This window comes from Panthera tigris, chromosome D2 (assembly GCF_018350195.1).
Source record: "Panthera tigris isolate Pti1 chromosome D2, P.tigris_Pti1_mat1.1, whole genome shotgun sequence".
Classification (NCBI taxonomy): Eukaryota; Metazoa; Chordata; class Mammalia; order Carnivora; family Felidae; genus Panthera; species Panthera tigris.
This window is the reverse complement of record NC_056670.1, coordinates 8,685,925-8,707,612: the sequence shown is the minus strand read 5'-3', so window position 1 is coordinate 8,707,612 and position 21,688 is coordinate 8,685,925. Positions and strand designations below refer to the sequence as shown.

The 21,688-nt window shown below is 39.5% G+C and overlaps 1 protein-coding gene across 1 annotated transcript in view; it reads right to left on the bottom strand.

The window, feature by feature from the left end:
* Positions 1–5,768: 5,768 nt before the first annotated feature.
* LOC102955878 (zinc finger protein 33B-like) overlaps positions 5,769–21,688 on the bottom strand; it is a 47,009-nt gene continuing 31,089 nt past the window's right edge. Inside the window, exons 3-5 of the mRNA XM_042959813.1 lie at positions 21,090–21,216; positions 20,546–20,641; positions 5,769–9,618 (exon numbers count right to left, since the gene is read on the bottom strand). Of these exons, the coding sequence (XP_042815747.1) occupies positions 7,373–9,618; positions 20,546–20,641; positions 21,090–21,216 (2,469 nt within the window). The 3' untranslated portion in view covers positions 5,769–7,372. The remainder of the gene's footprint in view (positions 9,619–20,545; positions 20,642–21,089; positions 21,217–21,688) is intronic.

The window sequence follows — 21,688 nt, the reverse complement described above, 5'->3', positions numbered from 1 at the left end:
TCATATATACTGGGAAACCCGAAAATTAATTTACCTTGCTTTATTGCAATATTTGCTTTATTTTTATGGTCTGGAACTGACCCTGTGATATGAGGTATGCCTGTATCTGACAGAGAACTACAGTCCAGAATATATGGAGTACTCTCAAAACTCCACAGTAAAACCACAACCCAGGTAGAAAATGGGCAAAAGACAATAGAACCTGTTTCACACAGACAGCAAATACACTGATGAAAATATTTTAAACACCATTAGGGAAACACAAAGTAAAATGACAATGAGCGTTCACTACAAACCTATCAGAATTGCTAAAACAAAATATAGTGATAACACAAATGATGGTGAGGATGCAGAGAAACTGATCACTCATACATTATTGATGGGAATATAATACCGTGCATTCATAGCAGCGTATTTCCAATAGCCAAAAACTGCAATAAAACCAGATATCTATCGATGAATGAATGGTTAAGGAAACTGTTATATATATATATATATATATAAAATGAGGAACACTATTCAGCAACAAAAAGGAATGAACTACTGATACACATAACTTGGATGAATATTGGAGGTATTATATCTAATGAAAAAACCCGATTCCAAAAGGCTACGTAACATACATGTTTACACATAAATACAAATTTCTGAACTGACAGTGCGGCCACATCAGAGTAAAGGCGGTGTGGTTACAAAAGGGCAACACAAGAGGCCCTTGTGATGAGGGAACAATAGAGTATTTTGACTACAGTGGCAGATACATACAACCTACAAAAGTGACAAAGCTGTATTGTACTCAATATATACACGCAAACAAATGAAAAATATCTGGAGAAATCCGTACAAGACCTGAGGATTCTATCAATGTCATTATCCTGGATGTGATATTTAATCCAATGGTTTTGCAAAATGTTACCATTAGAGAAAACTGTGTAAAGTTTTCACAAGACTTATATGCATTGTTTCTAAAAACTTCATGTCAATCTACAATCATCTGATAAGAATTAAAATTTAAAAAAATAGCAAGATGGCAGATGTTCAAATAAAAACTTACTCCAAATAAAAGCACTCAAAAAGAAGGCAGAGATTATCAGACAGGATAAGAAAGTAAGTGCAAACTCTATCCTATAAAAAATTCACTTTAAATATAAAGACAAGTACAGATTTTTTAAAAAAGATGGCATTAGATATACCATGCAAACACTAATCATAAAAAGCGTAACTGGTTACATTATTATAAAAAAAAATTCAGGAAGATAAGTTTTGCCAGGAATAAGTAGAAAAATTTCACAATGAAAAAGAAGACCTAACAATCTTAATGTGACTGTACCTAACATTAGAGCTTCAGGTTATATGACAAATGACAGAATAGAAAAACACAAAGTCACAATTACAGTTGGAAACCTCAACATGCCTTTCTCAAAAATGGATAAAACGGTGAAAGGGAAATTTATCACAAATACATATAATTTGCAAAACATTATCAACCAACTCGACCTGACATTTTATTTATTTTTGCTTATTTATTTAGAAAGACAGTGAGAGCACATGAGTGGGGAGGGGCAGAGAGAGAGGGACAGAGAGAATCTCAAGTAGGCACCACACCCCCGGCATAGAGCCCCATGTGAGATCGTGACTCAAGCTGAAACCAAGAGTCAGACGCTTAACCAATGGAGCCACTAGGCACCCCGTTTTTGAACATCTCGCCTAATAACAGCAGAATACATAACCTCTTCAAATGCGCATGGAACATTCACCAAGAAAGATAAACTTCAGTGAAGTCATAAAGATTATATTCTCAGAACACAAACAAATTAAGTTAGAAATGAATAATAGAAAAGTATGTGAAAAAATACCCATATATTTAGAAATCACACAAGGTTTTTCTAAGTAACCCATGGTAGGGGGCAGGACATCTCAAGGTAAATTAGAAAATATTTTTGAACTAAATGAAAATGAACACATAACTGTCCAAAATTTCTAGATGCTAGAGTGAAATTCAGAACTTTAAAAGCTTATAATTAAAATAAAAATAATATCAAAACCAATGAAAAACCCAGGTTTCATTATAAGAAGTCAAAGAAAGAACAAACTAATCCCCTAGTGAGTGGAAGGATAAAAATAGCAAAGAAATGAAGTCAATGAAATAAAAAAAGGATAAATAGAGAAAAATCAATGAAACCAAAAGCACGTTCTTTTGAAAAACATAATCAGGAAAACTGGTAAATTTCCTTGAAACTGATGAAGAAAAAGAGAGAAAACCAATTATCAATGTTATAAATGAAAGAGGTGACTGGTATAGTTCATACAAACATCATTCTTCATGAATACTGACACAACCAACTTTTTAACACAGTGTCTGCAAACCAAACTCACCCATGTATAAATGACAGGTCACAACCAACTGGATTTTATTCCAGAAATACAAGGTTATTTGAACATTTAAAATATATATAAATTAATCATATTAGAAAAATTTAAAAAGGAATCATATGACTATTAGAGTTTGTGCTTAAAAGACCAATTGACAAAAATCAAACTCCATTCATGATACAACTCTGAGCAAACTCAAGTAGAAAACACCATTCATGGCGGACATGAGACATGCGGTGAATGACTCAATGCTGTCCCCAAAGACAGAATAAGACAAGAATATCTTGTCACCAATTCTCTTCAGCATTGTAGTGAAAATGCAGAAAGGGAAAAAAAAAAAAAAAAGATATAAAAAGCATAAAGATTAAAAAGGAACTGCAGGAGACATGGTCATATACCATCATTAGAAAACCTTAACCAAAAAGCCACCAAAATGAAGTTTGCTTATCAAGGTTACAGGAAACAAGGTCAATACACAGGGATCAACTGTGCTGCTACTGATTAACAAAGAACAACCAAAAAGTGAAAGTACATAAACAGTACTGCTTATAAGACACAGACCTAGGGATAAATCTAATAAAACACACAATATCCATACTCTGGCAATACAAAACGCTGCTTCAAGAAATTAAAGATCAAAAAAAAAAAAAAAAAAAAAGAAATTAAAGATCTAATTAAATGGAGGGAAAGAGATCATATTCATGGATCAGAAGACTCAATATTATTAAGATGTCAACTTTCCCCAAACTGACTTACATAGTCAATAAAATCCTAAAGCAGTATTAAAACAGCCTTTCTTTTCTTTTTTTGGAAATCGACAAGTTCATGCTGAAATGTATGTGGAAACACAAAAGACTTAGAAGGTCCAAACGATACTGGACAAGAGAACAAAGTTGGAGAATTTATACAATTTCATTTAAAGACTTATTAACAAAGTTAGGGAATACAGACAATGTAGAGAAGATAAACAGGTTAGTGAGACAGAAAAAAAGCGTCCACAGGTAGAACCCCCAAAAACACAGACACAAATACAAATAATCAACTGGGACTTTTAAGAAGGTACCAAAGTAATTCAATGGAGAAAAGACAGTCTTTTCAATAAATAGTACTAAAACAAGTGAATGTTCAAATGGAAAAATCTAAATCTCGACGCTTAACACACACTATACACAAAAATGTATTCAAAACAGATCATACACCTAAACATAGAGCCAAGGCATTTAGAAAACAGGGGGAAAATCTTCGATGCTACTGGGTCTGTATAGATTTTTTAGAAAATATTAAAACCAATAAGCTGGATTTTATCAAAATGAAAAACTTAAAAAAAAAATTGTTTTAATGCTTATTGATTTTTGAGACAGAGAGAGACAGAGTGTGAGTGGGCAAGGGGCAGAAAGAGGGAGACGCAGAATCTGAAGCAGGCTCCAGGCTCTGAGCTATCAGCACAGAGCCCGATGTGGGACTCGAACTCATGAACCGTGAATTCATTACCTGAGCCGAAATCAGAGGCTTAACCAACTGAGCTCCCAGGTGCCCCATCAAAATGAAAAGCTTTTTAAGAGGCCACACACTGGGGGAGAATATTCACAATCAATACAAATAAGACAAACAACCTAACTATGAAAAGGGCAAACGATTTGAACAGATGCTTCACAAAATAAGATACACAAATGGCCAGGACTTGAAAGATGCATAACATCATTATTAGGGAAATGCAAATGAAAAGCACAGGGAAATTCCACTAGGCACATGAAAATGGCTACAGTCAAAAGTCACGGTACCAAAGTACTGGCAAAAATGTGAATAACTGCGACTCTCACACAAGGGTGACGGAAATGCAAAACGTAACAAGCACTTCAGACAAGTCAGACATTACATATACTAACCTACAAACCCAGAAATTTTACTCCTCAATATTTACCCAAGAGAAATAAAAACACGCCTACATTAAAATGCACAAGAAGTTCACTGCAGCTATGTTCTTAATAATCAAAAACTGGAAACAGAATGGATAAAGAAGCTGTAATATATGCATACAATAAAATACAACTTTGCAATAAAAACGAATGTGTGACTGATACGTGCTAAAACATGGATGCATCTCAAAATCATGCAGAATAAAAGACAGATGAGCAAGAGGACATCTTGTATAGATCCATTTACGTGAAATGATATTAAGAACATCAATCTAACCTAGTGACAGAAAGCAGATCACTGGTTGCCAGGGGCCAGGAGGGAGGAGGAAGTCCCAGGAGTGGATGGGAAGGGGAAGGAGAAACCCTCCTGGTGATGAGGGTGTTGTCTCTCTTAATTGTAGAAGTAATACGTGTGAGTATACTCTTACTAAAATTCAAGTAGGAGGTGACAGGGTGGCTCAGTTGGTTAAGCGTCCAAATTCAGCTCAGGTCATGATCTCGCAGTTCGTGGGTTCAAGCCCCACATCCGGCTCTGTGCTGACAGTTTGGAGCCTGGAGCCTGTTTCAGATTCTGTGTCTGCCTCTGTCTCTGCCCCTCCACTACTTGTGCTCTCTCTTTCAAAAATAAATAAATATTTTTAAAAAATGTTTAAACAGATCTTTCTTAAAAATATATATATCCTCACAAAAAAAACTAAAAAAAACTAAAAAAAAAAAAAATATATATATATCCTCAAAAAACTAAAAATAGAACTACCCTATGACCCAGCAATTGCACTACTACGCATTTATCCAAGGGATACAGGTGTGCTGTTTCAAAGGGTCACATTCACCCCAGTGTTTACAGCAGCACTATCAACAATAGCCAAAGTATGGAAAGAGCCCAAATGTCCTTCGATGGATGAATGGATAAAGATGTGGTGTGTATATATACAATGGAGTATGACTCGGCAATCAAAAAGAATAAAATCTTGCCATTGCACTACATGGATGGAACTGGAGGGTATTATGCTAAGTGAAATTAGTCAGAGAAAGACAAATATCATATGACTTCACTCATACGAGGACTTTAAGAGACAAAACAGATGAACGTAAGGGAAGGGAAACAAAAATAATATAAAAACTGGGAGGGGGACAAAACAGAAGAGACTCATAAATATGGAGAACAAACAGAGGGTTACGGGAGGGGTTGTCAGAGGGGGGATGGGATAAATGGGTTAAGGGGCACTAAGGAATCTACTCCTGAAATCATTGTTGCACTAGATGCTAACTAATTTGGATGTAAATTTATACACACACACACACACACACACACACACACACACACATATATATATAAAATAAAACTCAAGTTGGATACTTAAATAGGGTATATTTAACCATATTTAAATGACTACCCAGAGTTGATTTTTTTTAATTTTGAAACATTATTGTTTTAATAATGAAACTCTTAAAATTTTGAAAATCACAGACAGGAAAATAGACATTATTGTTACAGTTACATAATCATATATTATGCTTTATTAAAACAAATCAACTAAAGCATATGTATAAATATCAAAACCATACATCTGAAGACAAAAACAAGTTACAAAACACGTGTTCCCACCGATACCCTAGCAAATCAATCACACACACACACACAAACATACATTAAAATATTATTGTATAAGTAATGAGACATGGATCAATATTAAGTAAATCGAGAAAAGTGCTGAAGGTGGAAAAAGTCATAGGGTATGGGATAGTTTTGAGGACGGTGTGCAGATAATTCAACTATTCTCGTAGTACATCACTTCCAACCTGCAGCAGGCACACAGGCACACAATGGTTATGCTATTGCTCATAATTTGACACACATAGGAAATATGTCAAGTTTCTCCCCCCTGGAAAGCCAGGCTATCATTGGGTCAACAGGCTTGAATTCAAGCAACAAAGCTAAGATGCTCTTCCTGTAAATTTGAACTGGGGCACAAAGGTCATATGCACTAGAGTACTACAGAGTAGACACTCAATGTTATTTCTGGTTCCAGAACCTACGAAGAGGAAGCAGACACATCCTTCAGACTGCCCCTGGCTGGTGGCGGTGTACATTCTGGGCTGGGCTGGTCCACGGTGGGAACCCCTATAGTAGATCCCAGGAGGAACCAGACCATCACACATTATTTGCAGAGGTGACAGCATAGTTGGGGGGGTGGACTAATCAAAAACATACGATGGCTCATGATAGGGAATGTCACGGGGTGACACGTGTTTCTCCAAAAGTGAAATCAGAGACTGAGAAGATTATTCTGTTTATTTGTTCTTTTCCCAAAGCTTCACGTTGCATGGTTAGTATTTTTATAAATGTCTACCATCAGCTTTATTTCTATTAAAGAATTTTGAGATCAGAGAAAAGCATAACTTTAGGGATAAGAGATCTAAAGGAAAATTTCTGTCCATATTTCCTAAAGACATACTTCCTTCAATACAATCTTCAGATATAATAAAGTCTGGATTTTGTTAAAGCCTGTACATTCAAAACACGTTTAGGACTTCCTCTCACTATCAATTGTGTTGCTCAACAAAGGGCATTTCTGATAAAGTTGCTCAACTACGTTTGCTGCATTGTTTGGGCATCCCCCCTATTACTCCTCTGACCTACAAATGAGTACAACTTGTGGACGAAGGTCTCAAAAAAAATGTAAGATGCTGACAGTTTTTCCCAAATGTGGTCTGATTACTAATGGCCAAATTCTGGAAGAACATTTTCATATCTCTGATTGACAGGATTACCTCCTATGTAAATTCTTGGTTTAATAAGCTCTAATTCATAATAAAATAATCCCCCATACTCCCTACCCGTATTAGTAGGCTTTCTTCCACATGCAGTCATTTTTAGTTGTCTTATTTACATCAGATTTTCAAACATTCATCAAATTCAGAGTGTTTTCCCCTATGAGTATTCTCGTTTGCTCTGGAAGATGACTTCTGGTAAGAGATTTGCCATGCTTTACATTCTTTGAGTCACGTCCTTTGTAAATTTTCCATGGTATTTTGAGGTATGACTCACGAGAGAAAGATTCCTCTCACCGCTATATTTACTAGCTTTCTTCCTCTGTGTGTAACCTTGGATGTGCTGTGATAACTGATTCCTTGGCAGTTACCTCGCACTCAATACATTCATAGGGTTTCTCTCTTACGTGTCTTCTCTGATGTACTTTGAGGCCTGAGTTGCAACTGAAGGTTTTCCCACAATGCTTACACTCATAGGGTCTCTCTCCTGTGTGTGTTCTCTGATGCTTAGTGAGATCTGACTTATGACAGAAGGACTTCCCACATTCGTTACACTTATAAGGTTTCTCCCCTGTGTGTATCCTCTGATGTACGGTGAGAACGGATTTCTCCGAAAATGATTTCCCACACTCATTACATTCATAGGGCTTCTCACCTGTGTGAGTTCTCTGATGTGATCTGAGGACTGAACCGCAAGTGAAAGTCTTCCCACACTGATTACAGTGATAGGATTTCTCCCCTCTGTGTGTTCTCTTATGTACTGTATAGTCTGACTTAAGGTAGAAAGTTTTCCCACATTTCTTGCACACATAGGGTTTCTCCCCTGTATGACTTCTCTGGTGTACTGTAAGGTATGAATTCCTAGAGAAGGATTTCCCACATTCCTTACATTCATAGGGTTTCTCACCTGTGTGAGTTCTGTGGTGTTTAGTGAGGTCCGATTTATTGTAGAAGGTTTTCCCACATTCATCACACTTGTAAGGTTTCTCGCCTGTGTGTATCCTCTGATGTACTGTGAGAACTGATTTCTCGGAAAAGGATTTCCCACACTCGTTACATTCATAGGGTTTCTCCTTTGTGTGAGTTCTCTGATGAACTTTCAGGCCCGAGTTACGACTAAAGGTCTTCCCGCACTGATTACATCCATAGGGTTTTCCCCCTATGTGAGTTTTCTCATGTTTCGTGACATCTGACTTGTGACAGAAGGTTTTCCCACAGAGCTCACATTCGTAGGGCTTCTCCCCTGTGTGAGTTCTCAGATGTACTGTAAGGTACGAGTTTCTGGAGAAGAATTTCCCACACCGATCACACTCATAGGGTTTCTCGCCTGTGTGTGTCTTCTGATGTATTGTGAGGACTGAGTTGCTTATGAAGGTTTTTCCACATTGGTTACATTCATAGGGCTTCTCCCCTGTGTGAATCCTCTGGTGTACCGTGAGATAGGACTTATGGTAGAAACACTTCCCACATTCCTTACATTCATAGGGCTTCTCTCCTGTGTGAGTCCTCTGGTGAATTATGAGGTGTGAACTCCTAGAGAAGCATTTCCCACAGGCCTTACATTCGTAGGGTTTCTCTCCTGTGTGGATTCTCTGATGTAAAGTGAGGAGGGATTTCCGAGAGAAGCATTTCCCACATTCCTTACATTCGTATGGTTTCTCTCTTGGATGTATTTTCTGGTGTTTGGGGAGTTTTGACTTTTTGCAGAATGCTTTTCCACATTCGTCACATTCATGGACTTTGTCTCCTACGCGTGTTCTCGCAGTTATATTAAGAACGGACTTCTCCCAGAAAGGTTCTCCCAAGTTGTTATATTCAAATACTCTATCTCCTGTGTCAGGGAAGTCTGATCTCCTATTGAAACTAACCACTCTATCAATGTACTCATAACCCTTCACCTTTAAATGAACTCTAGGTTTCAAGAGGGAGGACTTCTCAAATGTTTTACCGTATTCATTAAACTCATGAAGATTTTCCATTCTTTGTGCTATCTTACGGACCACGAGGGTTGCATTATTACAGAACGTTTTATCAGATTCATTATGTTCACGAGGACTCTCTCCTATACAAGCTTGGTTATATGGGACAAGTGCCTTCTCATGGAACTCTTTCCCGTATTCCTCATATTCCTTATTCCTTTGAATTAAGCATTGTTGTACATTTTTAATTTTCTGATATGGAATGAAATCTTCATTACGACTTACATATTTTTGATTTTGAATGAATTCACAAGGTTTCTCCCCCATTTGAGTTTTTTCAGGGTTACTATGAAGGAACAATTTCCCACATGGATTGAGGTCATCAGGCTTCTTACTTAAATAGTTTTTCTTATTAATAATTAATTCTGAAATACATTTCAAATTCATACCACATGAGTCACATTTACAGGGTATTTTTATGGAAGGAATGCTGTCTGTGCTGAAATTAAAAATGTTTCCTAATACATTACCTCTGTGTACAGTCAGTGTTTTGTTGTTGATAAATGGAGTCTGCCAGAAATGTCTGTGCTGGATTTCTTGATTCTGTTCTAGTTGGTTATCAACTTTGCAGACTTCTAGAAATGAAGGAAAAAAACAAAACAACCACAACAATCATAAGTAATGAATCTTATGATTTATGATGAAATTACACTTACAAACAAATGCCCCTTTACACAGTTGACTTAGTTTTATGAAATAAGACAGATCCAAATAGTCACGTTGCCCCATCAGAACAGTTACCTCTGTTTATATCAGAAGAAATAAAACCTGACAGGGTGGAAAAAGGGGGATAGAAACTTATAACAAACACAACTATATTTGGCAATTTACAAATATGTACTTCAAGACTTCATATACACAGTAGAAATAAATACAAAGCACAGTGAAGAAAAGGAAACAGTCATTGAAAAAAAAGGGGGCTGATCTAGGAATGGGAAATACAGAGAACTAGAGAGGCCCTAAAGAAGTAGATGAGAATGCCCTAAAGAGGTACCAGAGGGATGATCTGATATTCTGAAGGATCAGACTTTAGGTAATTTTCCTCCCATCGTTACATTGTGCACCTAAATTCTATGGTTTACATGTTTCCAGTTTCATCCCCTTCTTTTTAAAATTACCTCTGTTTTGGGGTGCCTGGGTGGCTCAGTCAGTCAAATGTCTGACTCCTGGTTTCAGCTCAAGTCATGATCTCACAGTTCGTGAGTTCGAGCCCCACATCGGGCTCTGTGCTGACAGCATGGAGCCTGCCTGGGATTCCCTCTCTCCCTCCCTCTCTTTCTGCCCTTCCTCCAGTCTATCTCTCAAAATAAATAAACTTAAAAAAATTTTTTTTAATTATGTCTATTTTGTTACACGTTAACTTATTATACCGTCAATGCCAAATTAAATCCCCAAAACACCGATTTCTTTGTGCTTATGAAAGGACTCCTGTAACGTAGCTTCTAAGTTTCCCTCCAGTCATGTTACTTACAAATGTCTCCCAGGAAATATGAAATCAGATGAGAAAGAAGGCTGAAATGACCAAATCCATCAACTGTTTTTAGTTGTGGTATATTCAGCTTAGTCTCAGAGTCTGTTCAAAAGGGAACCTCTACTACCACCAGATGCTAGTTTTCCCCCATTTTAAACATGCTCTGATATAATAGTAATAATTTTTTCTTGACACTCAGATCTCTACCTTTATTGGTTTTATTCATAACCATGGAAGACCTGACCTAAAACACTTACCCTAAGAATTCTCAGCCATACTTCACGTTACCTTCTTGCTTAGTACATACAACGTAAAACCTATTCACAGCTCATTGTCTCTAAGTGCCATCACAGCAAACAGACTGCAGTTATAATTCTGGGGGGCGGGGGGGGGACTTTTTACCAACAATATACATAATTAGCTGTTGTTCAACTAATTATGTTGTTCAACATAATAAATGTCTTCTTTCTACAAATGCCAGACTATTAATTTGCCAAAACTTGTTCAAGTTCAACCAAGACTTTTCACTCAGCGAGCTTACATTCCCACTTTGGACTTGCTCACAACTTCATTCTTCAGGAAAATGACATGTCTCATAACTCATGTCTTCACAAACTTCTCTACAATTTCAAGTCCTACATACACTGAAATTTAAAATCAATCACATTCTATACATCTCATTCTATCACAATGTTAGATTACACTCCCTTGAAACATAAACATATCCTGTTAATTGCTGAAATTTAGAATACTCAGTAGTCTTTTTTTTCTTTTTCCAACCGCAAACTATGGTATCAGAAGTATTTATATCTGATTTCCTCTAAATTCATCTGAGTGGATTCTGGAAGTAATGGTCCTTAACAAGTGGTGTGCTTTCCAAAACAAAGATCAAGTTTGTTCTTGGTCAAATTTATAATTCTGGACGAGAATCTACAGGTTTATAACCCAACATGTGGGTTTAGAAATTAATTTCTCATAGTATTTTGTGAATGAATGTATATAGGCTCTCTCACTCAAGAGTCACAGTTAATGAATTAAGTAAGGATCCAATATCTACTCTATGTTATATAACAAAAAAAAGTATGCTCTCAGAAAAAATTATAATCCAGATAATAGCTTCATTCAAAATCCATACACCATCAGGAACCAGGTTCTACAGCAGATGATGTAAACCGAAGCAATGAAGGAACATTTTACATTACAAAAGGTGTGGAAAGCTGAGTGTAAACTTAAAATTCATGACGATGATATTCACAACAGGAACAGTAACAGACCGTTTCCGTGAGCCAGGTACTGTTCCATGTACTCTTCATGTATTAATTCACAAGAATTACCAAATACATTAGAAATGAAATGTGACGTTGTAGGGCAGGAAAGCATATCTGGGGGTAAAACTCAGGAAGAAGGATTAAATGGGAGTTTAGCACCAGTTCTGTGCCACACAGATGAGATGTAGCCATATTTAAGGGTCATTAAAGGAGGAAAACTTAAATTTGCTCTATTACATATTGGGGAAAATATAACTCAGGATATTAACATGATAAATCAGATGCTTTGTGGGGCAAAGTCTAATTTCATTTAGGAATTAGACCATCAAAGGGTAAAACAGTATGCCCAAGTGTTTTGGGGGATGTCAGTGCAAAATGAGAATAGAAAATAATTTGCAAAGTTTACAAAATAACAGCAATACTGATCTAACATTAGGAAGGAAGGAAGAAGGCAGAAAAATAAAATACCGTGACGGTCAGTTGTAAGAGTGGAAGACTCAGAGAATGTAACAAATCAAGTGGGGAAAATCTATGATTTGTAAATGCTAATTGTAATATTAGTTCTTGCCACACTGAAGGGATCAGGATATCCTACCCAGGACGTCCTACACCCAGGCAAGTAGAACGCTGAATGTTGAGTGGGCAAAAGATGAAGACAGAAACATGGACTTCTCAGGATAAATGAAAACCTGGTATCTCAGCCATAGGAAGGCATTACCCTATTCTGAAGATCCAATTTGACAAGATGTCTTCTAACAGATAAATTTAGTCGGTTCGATGGTGATTATCGAAATGTTGCAAAGTCCTCTCTTGCATTTTACTTGGTACTTTACATTGGCCACAGTTATCCATTCTATTGATTCTCCTTTCCTTTTTGGGCTAATTTTGTATCTTTTCTACTTTTTCTTCTTTACAACTTTGAAAGTTACACACACTGGTGTCTCAGCTTTAGGTGGCTTTCTGTTAATCTTACCATAAATACTTAACTTAAAATCTGAAGTAATTCAAAATCTTGAACCTCTTTTTCTGAATAAAAGAAGCATCAAACTCAATTTGACCACCCCTCACCTCATTTATATGCAGTTATTGTTTTGCAGATCATAGTGTCTTTTTTAGTCCCACACATTAGATATCTTCATCATTTTATACACATTATTGTTCAGATTTACCTGGATGTTTTCTAATTTCCTATCACTAACTGCTCTTTCTCTCATCTCCAGCATCCTTTTGGGGATCATATTCTCTTTTCTAGTAATCTCTCCATTAGAATTTTACAACAAAATTACACAATAAAAGGTACGGCTTCTATCATTTATTTCAGGATCAACCCAAGTTTTACAATATGCTCCGACAAGAACTCTCCCGTTGACTAAACCTTAGTTAGGCTCCACTGAGCCATGTTCTCAACTAGGCCTTTCCATGTTTATCCAGGCTGAATTCGGTTCTAGCAAGAGTCCTTTTAAGTCAGTCTAGTGGGAAGCCCCTCACCCTTGATATCTGATCAAGTTCCTTATTCCCTGCCCTTGATGTGCCTGGTCTGCATTTAGCAAGAATCCCCCTACCCCTGATGTCCCTCTTAGTACTGTTCTATCCAGTGATCCCCCCAGATTGTTGGCTATAAGTCCCTAGCTGCCTTAGCAGTATTTGGAGTTGAGCTCAGTTTTACTGAAGCTTCTCACTTACTATTCCCATAGCTATTGAATAAAATCTGTATCTACCACCTTTAGCTGGAGTCTGGCTTTATTCCTCTTTGAAATAGCATCAGCTCAGTCAACTGCTGCAAGAGGAACAGGAGCAGAGAGGTAAACCCTCTGTGACACAGGCTTGGAAGGGCGGCTGAAAATGCAGCACAGACACTGATGAAATTCTCCTGACACAGCACAGTCAAGGACTATGGAACACAATCAAATACAGCCACACATAAGTAACTGCAGTCCCTGCCAAAAATAAAGGATGAAATACATCAAACCACAAATTTAAGAAACAGAAAGCAGGGGCACCTGGGGGGCTCAGTCAGTTGAACATCTGACTCTTGACTTTGGCTCAAGTCATGATCTCACAGTTCTCGAGTTCGAGCCCCACATCGGGCTCTGCGCTGACGCGCGGAGCCTGCTTTGGATTCTCTCTCTCCCTCTCTGCCCCTCCCCCACTCGTGCTCTCTCTCAAAATAAACAAACTTAAAAAAAAAAGAAAAAGGAAACTGAGAAAACAGCAAGGAATACCCAGAAAACCTCAAAATCAAATCAAAGCTAAACAGCTGAAAACCAAAATGAAAAGAAAATCTTGAAAGCAACAAAACAGAATATTAAAGAACAGAAGAACAAACACTTGAAAATCACAGGAGGAGGGACGTTAAGCCAGAAGAAAATGAAGTGAATCTTTCAAGTATGTGCAGAAATGAGTGTCAATGCAGAATTTTGTATCTAGAGAAAACATGTTTCATAAATGAAGAGGAAATAAAGGCTCTTTGGACAAATAAAAGTGGAAAGAATTCACTGCCAACACATCCATGTTGTAAGAAATACTAAAAGGAGTATTAGAAAGAGTAAGCTGCACAAAGAAATACAGTGCTAATGGTTTAAAAAAAGAAAGTAAATAAAAGATGCCTTGTGGGGTTTGAAGTAAAATATCACATAGAATGGGAGGAACAGAAGTATATTGACATAAGATTGCAAAGCTACATGTAAACTAGTATGTCATTTGAAATCAGACTGATAAATTAAAGATGTTGTATTCCATAGGGCAAACACTTAAATGCTTGCAATATTCTTATTAAAAAATAGAGGTTTTCACACTAGGTAAAATAGACCCAACCATACGGGTCTTTGAATGCTATCGATAGAAAATCCACTCTAAATATAAATAGGCTAAAAGTTAAAAGATGGAGGGGTACCTGGGTGGCTCAGTTGGTTAAGCCTCCAACCCTTGACTTCAGTTCAGGTCAAGACATCATGGTTCGGGAGTTCAAGCCCAGAGTTGGGCTCTGAGCTGGCAGTGTGGAGCCTGCCTGGGATTCTCTCCTTCCCTTTCTCTCTGCCCCTCCCCCGCTTGTGCTCTCACTCTCAAATAAATCAACTTAACAACAAAAAAAGTAAAAAGATGGAAAAAGATATACATGGAAACGTTAATTAAAAGAAAGGTGAAGGTACTATGTATGCGTCTTTCTTTTTTTGCCTCCAGCATTCTGACTAAAAACTGAGGGTTCCTGTGACTAGCCAGCCCACCTCAGATTTGATAATATGCTAGAACAACTCACAGAACTCAGAAAACAATTTACTTATTTATTACTAGTTTATTATAAAGGATTCAACTCTGGAACAGCCAGAAGGAAAACACACATTGGCAAGGGTTTGGGACGTGAGCGGTGTGTGAGCGTGTGGAACTCCGGGCACGCAACTCAACACTCCTCAAACTGTGTTGTTTAGAAGTGTTTACGGAGGTTTCATTGCCCAGGCTTGAATGATTAAATCACAGGCCGCTGGTGGCAGCCAGCCCCTTGCTGAAGCGGTCTAGTGGCCCCCAGCATCCAGTCAGCCCAGTATACCAAAAACCCTCTTTTCATGCCAGAGACCCCAAGGGATTATGGAGCCATGTGTACAAGGAATCACATATGAGGTTCAAAATTTTGTTATATTCTAGCCTCTGTCACTACCTAAAAACTGCAATAGACCCCCCCCCCCCAGTTTTATCTGAATGAAATTCAAATTTAGCGGCACGGCTGAGAACATCAAGATCAAGTTCATGCTGAGGTCTCCAACTTTACTCCATGCTGTTGCTCACTGCACTTGCCACGCCAGAGCCACACCAGCCGTCCTGCCGTTGGCCCAACAAGTCAAGCGCGCTCCCCTCTCTCTCAGAAAACGCTCTTCTCAGGGATCACATGGTTTAGGTCCTTTTCAACTAAAATTTTGAAGAAGCCACGTGGGCCACTTGGCTTAAACAGTCCACCTATCCCAAATGCCCTCGATCACATCACCTCATTTTCTTATCTTTAAAACCCTTCATAATGGGGCGCCTGGGTAGCTCAGTTGGTTAAGCATCTGACTTCAGCTCGGGATGATCTTGCGGTTCATCAGTTCGAGTGCTGTGCTGACAGCTCAGAGCCTGGAGCCTGCTTCCAATTCCGTGTCTCCCTCTCTCTATGCTCCCAACTCACGTGTGCGCGCACGCGGGGGCTCTTTCTCTTTCTCAAAAATAAACATTAAAAAGAAAATTTAAAAAAATAAAAAATAAAACCCTTCATAGCATTCAGCATGACCTGAAATTATAAGATTAAATTATTTGCACCCTTGTTTATTGTCTACTTCTTCGTCTATGATCCTTACCTCTATGCCTCCCTCCTGAATCTAAGCTCCACGAAAGCAGAATCCTTGATGTATCTCTGATGTATCCCAAGCTTTTAGGAGGGCATTAGTTAAATGTTAGCTGGAGGTGTAAACTTCCTGAATGCCTATTTTAGCAAGGCACTGTGATTTGTATCTTGCCTCATCTGATGCTCGTACGTATTGTGACAAAGGTCTTACTACTGAAATATACAATGAGGAAACAGAGGCTCACAGAGGTTAAGTGACTTGTCTAAGCTAATAAATGGCTTACCTAGGATTTGTGGAGTAGGCGTATGAATATCAAAGCACACTTCAGAGCAAAAAGTTCTACGAGAGATAGAGACATCATAACGGGGTCATCTCATTAAGAGAAGAACATAAAGATTCTTATATTTATACACTTAATAATAATTCTTAATGATTCTTTAAAAAAAAGTTTTTTTAATGTTTATTTTTGAGAGAGAGAGAGAGAGAGAGAGAGAGAGACAGAGCACAAGCAGGGGAGAGGCAGAGAGAGAGGGATCCACAGTCCAAAACAGGCTCCAGTCTCCGAACTGTCAGCACAGAGCCCAACGCGGGGCTCGAACCCATGAGCCGTGATATCATGACCTGAGCCAAAGTCGACGCCTAACCAACTGAGCCACCCAGGCGCCCCAATAATAAATCTTTAAATAGATAAAGCAAAACCGAACAGAACTGAAAGGAGAAATAAATGAATACAAAATTCTAGCTGGAGACTCGAACGGTGCTATCTCACTATGTCACTGACAAAGCTTTTGAGTGTTCTAGCCCCAATCCCATTTTGCCATCAGCCCAGTGACTTTTAGTTTACTGCTTCATATGGAGCAGTGATTTTTCAGGAATGCACATATCGTGTTATAACAGGTGTATTCATACACCTTCATTGCTCTCCACTTGTTTTTAGCCTTTTATCTACACAGACACCCAGCCTTTGTGTTGCCCAGATTTGCAACTGGTACATTCTCTTCTGTCAGCTAGCTCCCACAATTGCTTTAATTAGTTCTTCAGTTAAATTCAAAGCCCACCACCAGTCTTTTTACCATGCTTTCTTTCTGTCACTCCTTGGTTACCTGATACTCATTCTCTAATAGAGGCTTCCAGGAACAATGATCCTAGGGTTCTTGCCTATTCGAAAAAGATTTGTTCCTCATTAAAGAAGATCCTCTTAAATGGGTCTAATACTGTCAATGGAACACACTAAGGATTTTGTAGGAACTGCTGTGCTAATTCTTACCTACAGATTTAACTATGGAAAAGTCTGAAGCTAGTTGGACTTTCTCTCATATTGGCTGGTTATCAAACTGACTCTTTGTTTTTGAAATCCCGTCCCTTTATTAGAATCTATCCTAATGTGGATGCGACTGGCCCTTTTATACAGATTCAATTGCACCTCTCCCTCCAACCCCCCCCACAAAAAGTGTTCCTGGGTTATTTTAAATACTTGTTCTATTTCCTTTACTTTCCCATTTGGGGGACGAACTGTAGGCAGAGCATGCGGGGGAGCTCTAATCTTCAGGACTCATTTCAGCTGCTTCTCGCTCACATGTCTCACTTCCTTCTGAATGTAATTTCAACACTATCTGTTTTTTCTTGCGATTCCTCCGATTTCCTTTCTTGACTGTGATTTTATTTTTTGTTTCAATTCTTTTCTGACTTTGACACCCCACAATTTGTTTTCTATTAACCTCTTCCTTAAAAACTCGTATCACAGAGGTAATTAATTCCATTAGTTCTCTCTTTTGAAACTCATTATTTAATATTTGGTCACACTATTTATCTACTTTATGACTACTTTGATCAAATGACAATTCAATCACCTACTATCTTTCTTGCCGATCTTTGTCCTCCCTTTTTTCTTGCAACAGTTTCGTATGTATTTTGTGCTGGTTCCTGTTCAATTACTCAGGCTGAAAGGAGGTGAGCTTTGTAAGGAACAGCACGCTGCACAAGGTTTACTCGAGAGAAGGGAAGAGAGTCACGTCTTAGGCTGACAAGGTAATTCCTTATGAACAAGCATTTTGCACATGTACTGGACTCAGTTTATAGATCAGCCAAACTCTGCCTTCCTTCGTAGCCAGAGCGGCCTTGGCAGCGGCTTCTCTCTTGGCGATCCCTGCGTCGGGTCACCGGGCTGGCACTGCTGTCGCTCCAGAGTGAGGAACGGCGGGTGTCGAGCTGACTTCCAGAAACTACGTGCCCCGGTAACCGAACTGGACCCACGGAGGCTCTGGGGCCCCAGCATCTGCCCAGACAAACCGTCTGATGCAATCCAGAAAAGAAAGGTAGTCAAACCTCTACAGAACAATTGCATCTAATAAAGGAGAACAGGAAGAAGACCACAGATCTATCGTTCTCCCTTCCACCTCTCCGACGCACCGCTCTGGGACACAGCGGTTCACATGAAGACTCTGACAATACCCTGTTGGTCCGAGCGACCCGATGCGCTAATTACAGAGCTCTGGTCACCAAGGCAACTGCCGTCTGGAACTTTCCTTTCCTCCTAACCGCTTCCCTCATTTTTGTAGAAGGTCTGCACATCCTTACCAATTGTTACCGAGCGAGTTTTTGCTTCAAATCCTGTGGCCTGCAAGTACCCGCTAAGAGAGCGTAAGATTCTCTCTCCACATTTAGACGTCTGTGAGGCGGTTTTCCCAGACGTAAAGCCTCTCTTGCGCTATCACAGAAACAGAAGAGGCTACTGGAAGATATGTTTGGTTTCTACACTTTACTACATCTGCTTGGCAGAAGCAAACTGCATCCGAGGGAGCTCAGCCATCTAGGGCACAGCACTGCTGTTAATCTAAGTTTTACGTTTCACACCTCAGACTACGCACTCTGTTCACGAAAAGCACTGCGCCAGTCCCCCAGAGCATCAGAAATGCTTTTGTTTTCTACCCGCCTGCTGATACACACGCTCCTTGATTTGTCCAATTTCGCACCGTTTACACCTGCACTGATTTGGGATTTCAGATATCCTCTCGTGTCATAGTGACATGTATGTGGTTCATTTTCCTTAATGCTTCTGGATGGTTTGTGAGCAGAGAGAGAAAAAAGGCTGACGTTACATATTCTTCAAAACGTTCATTTTGTTTTTGAAAACTGTCTTAATTTGGCTACAGGACGCCACATTCTCTGTTTCCACCTTATCCCCAAACTGCTTGTCTCTCTTCTTCACTGAGCTTTCTCATTTTAATGACTTCTGAAAGCCGGTAGCCCAGGGGACAGTCTTCAGACCTCTCAGATCTGTTCATTGGTACCTCTAAGGAGAGGCTGTCTGGTCCCTTAGGCTCAGACACTAAATTTAAAAACTTTAAGTACTACCATAAATTGATAATTTCCAAATAAATCATCTCCAACCTGGGGTCTCCCCTAAACTACCTCTGTTCAAACAGTCAAATGCTTACTTACTCCCAGGTAAACCTGGACAGTTTATAATCACCTGAAACTTGGTATGTGCAGTCTAAACTCCTATGACTTCTAAACTGCTTCTCCCCAATCTCCCCCCATCTTGGCAACCGGTACCCATTCATCCAATTGCTCTGGATGAAATCCTTGGAGTCGCTGACTCCTTTCTTTCTCTCACGTTCCTCATCCAACTCACAGCACATCTTATAGGTCCCACCTTCAAACCATAACCAGAAGCCAACCATGGCCACTCTTCTCCGCCACTCCCAACCGGGGGTAACCTATCCCCCCTCCTCAGAGACTGCAGTACTGTCCTGCTGGTCTCCCTTTCATCCCTCTGCCCCAGTAGTATTTTCTTTGCCCAGTGGCCAGAGAGAAAAGTTAAAAGAAAAATAAGCATATGTTGCTTAGTAGGTAAAATCCTACCAATGGCTTTTCATTTGACTCAGTATAAAATCAGTCTTTATCATGGCCTGAACGGCCCTATGTAATTTGAGCTCCATTACCTCCACAATGTCAACTCTTACCACTCTCTGCTCACTCATTTCCCCTAGTCCACAGTGACACGTGTGTGTCCTCAAAAACACCAAGCACATTCCTGCCTCGGTAGACTGACATTTAATGTCTCCTCTGCCATCCATAATCCTCACCTCATTCCGTTCAAGTTGATATCACCCAAGTGCCTTCCTGAACCTCTTTTCTCAAGTATAACATTTCATTAGTTTTCATCTTCAACTTCCTCGCTATTTTATCGGCATATCATGCGTTTGCGCGTTACGTACGAACTGTTGTTTGTTTCTTATCTTTCTCTCCCTATCAGAATGCAGGGTCCACGAAGCGAGGAGCAAATTTAGTTTGCTGAAGTATTTCTGGCACCTAAAACCTTCGTGCCACACAGTGGGTACTCAGTATTTGCTGAATGTGAAAATGAACATACAAGCAAGCACCTGAGAATAAAAGGGATTCATACCGTGCCATCAGGTGTCCATCCGTTTAACACATACTAACTCACCTGGGCAGCTCTGGTCTAGGGACTCTTCCTCTACGAGCCATGGCTGCTGTCCTTGTTCCAGCCTGAAGATCACGTCTGGTTTAGGGACACAGCACCCTGTGAATGGGAAACGACATGGCAACTGGGCTAGGCCCATGGGTTTCAGGGCCTTTGAAGAACACAGAAAACGAAGCTTCAGGGGCCAAATACAATCTTTCATTGAAATAGAAAACATTCTTTTTTTTTTTTAATGTTTATTTATTTGGGGGGGGGGGTGGTGCAGAGAGAAGGAGACACAGAATCGAAGAAGGCTCCAGGCTGAGGTGTCAGTACAGAGCCTGACACAGACCGTGAGATCATGACCTGAGCCAAAGTCAGACGCTTAACCGACTAAGTCACCCAGGAGCCCCGAAAAATAAAACATTCTTTATGGTGTTTCAACAATCCTTCCCCTTAATACTTGAGTATCAAGCCTCCATATCACTAAATTCAACGAAGCTTCTACAGGTTTCAAATCAAGAAAGGATGTGCATACTAGGAGTCTACATGGCAAACAACCCCTTACCCACTGCGACAAGGTGGCTGTAGTTCTCCAGCATCACGTCCCTGTACAGGGTCCTCTGGGCAGGGTCCAGGTGCTGCCACTCTTCCTGGGAGAAGCCCACAGTCACATCCTCAAATGATAAGGATCCCTGAAACAGCACGTTTGTGTTTAAGTGTAAGTAATCAGAACTGGAAGGCATGGGACAGCTGTCAGAGAACCGTCAGGGAGTTCGCCATGCACAGGCAATTAGAAAATGTGTCATGGCAAGTCTACTTGTGCACTTGACTGGAAAGGTCCTCACCGTTGTGCCAAGTTACCGGGGTCGTGGTACGTGCCTACGTGCCATAAAGACCTCTCCTACTCTGAGAATCTGAAGACCAATAACACCACGTCACTGTCCTCAAGGAGCACATAATCTGACAAACACACATAAACGTGTAAGCATGTAACTGCGATGAGATGTTACTACAGGAAAAAGATGCACGATGTAGATAGAGGTTACAGAGGGGAGAAAAGTTCTACTGCTGCTACTGGGGTGGGTTTCACTGATAACAGAGTATCATTCACAAAACTCGGGCAACAGCATCACCATGTATACGTCCAAAATATGTAGTGAAAGC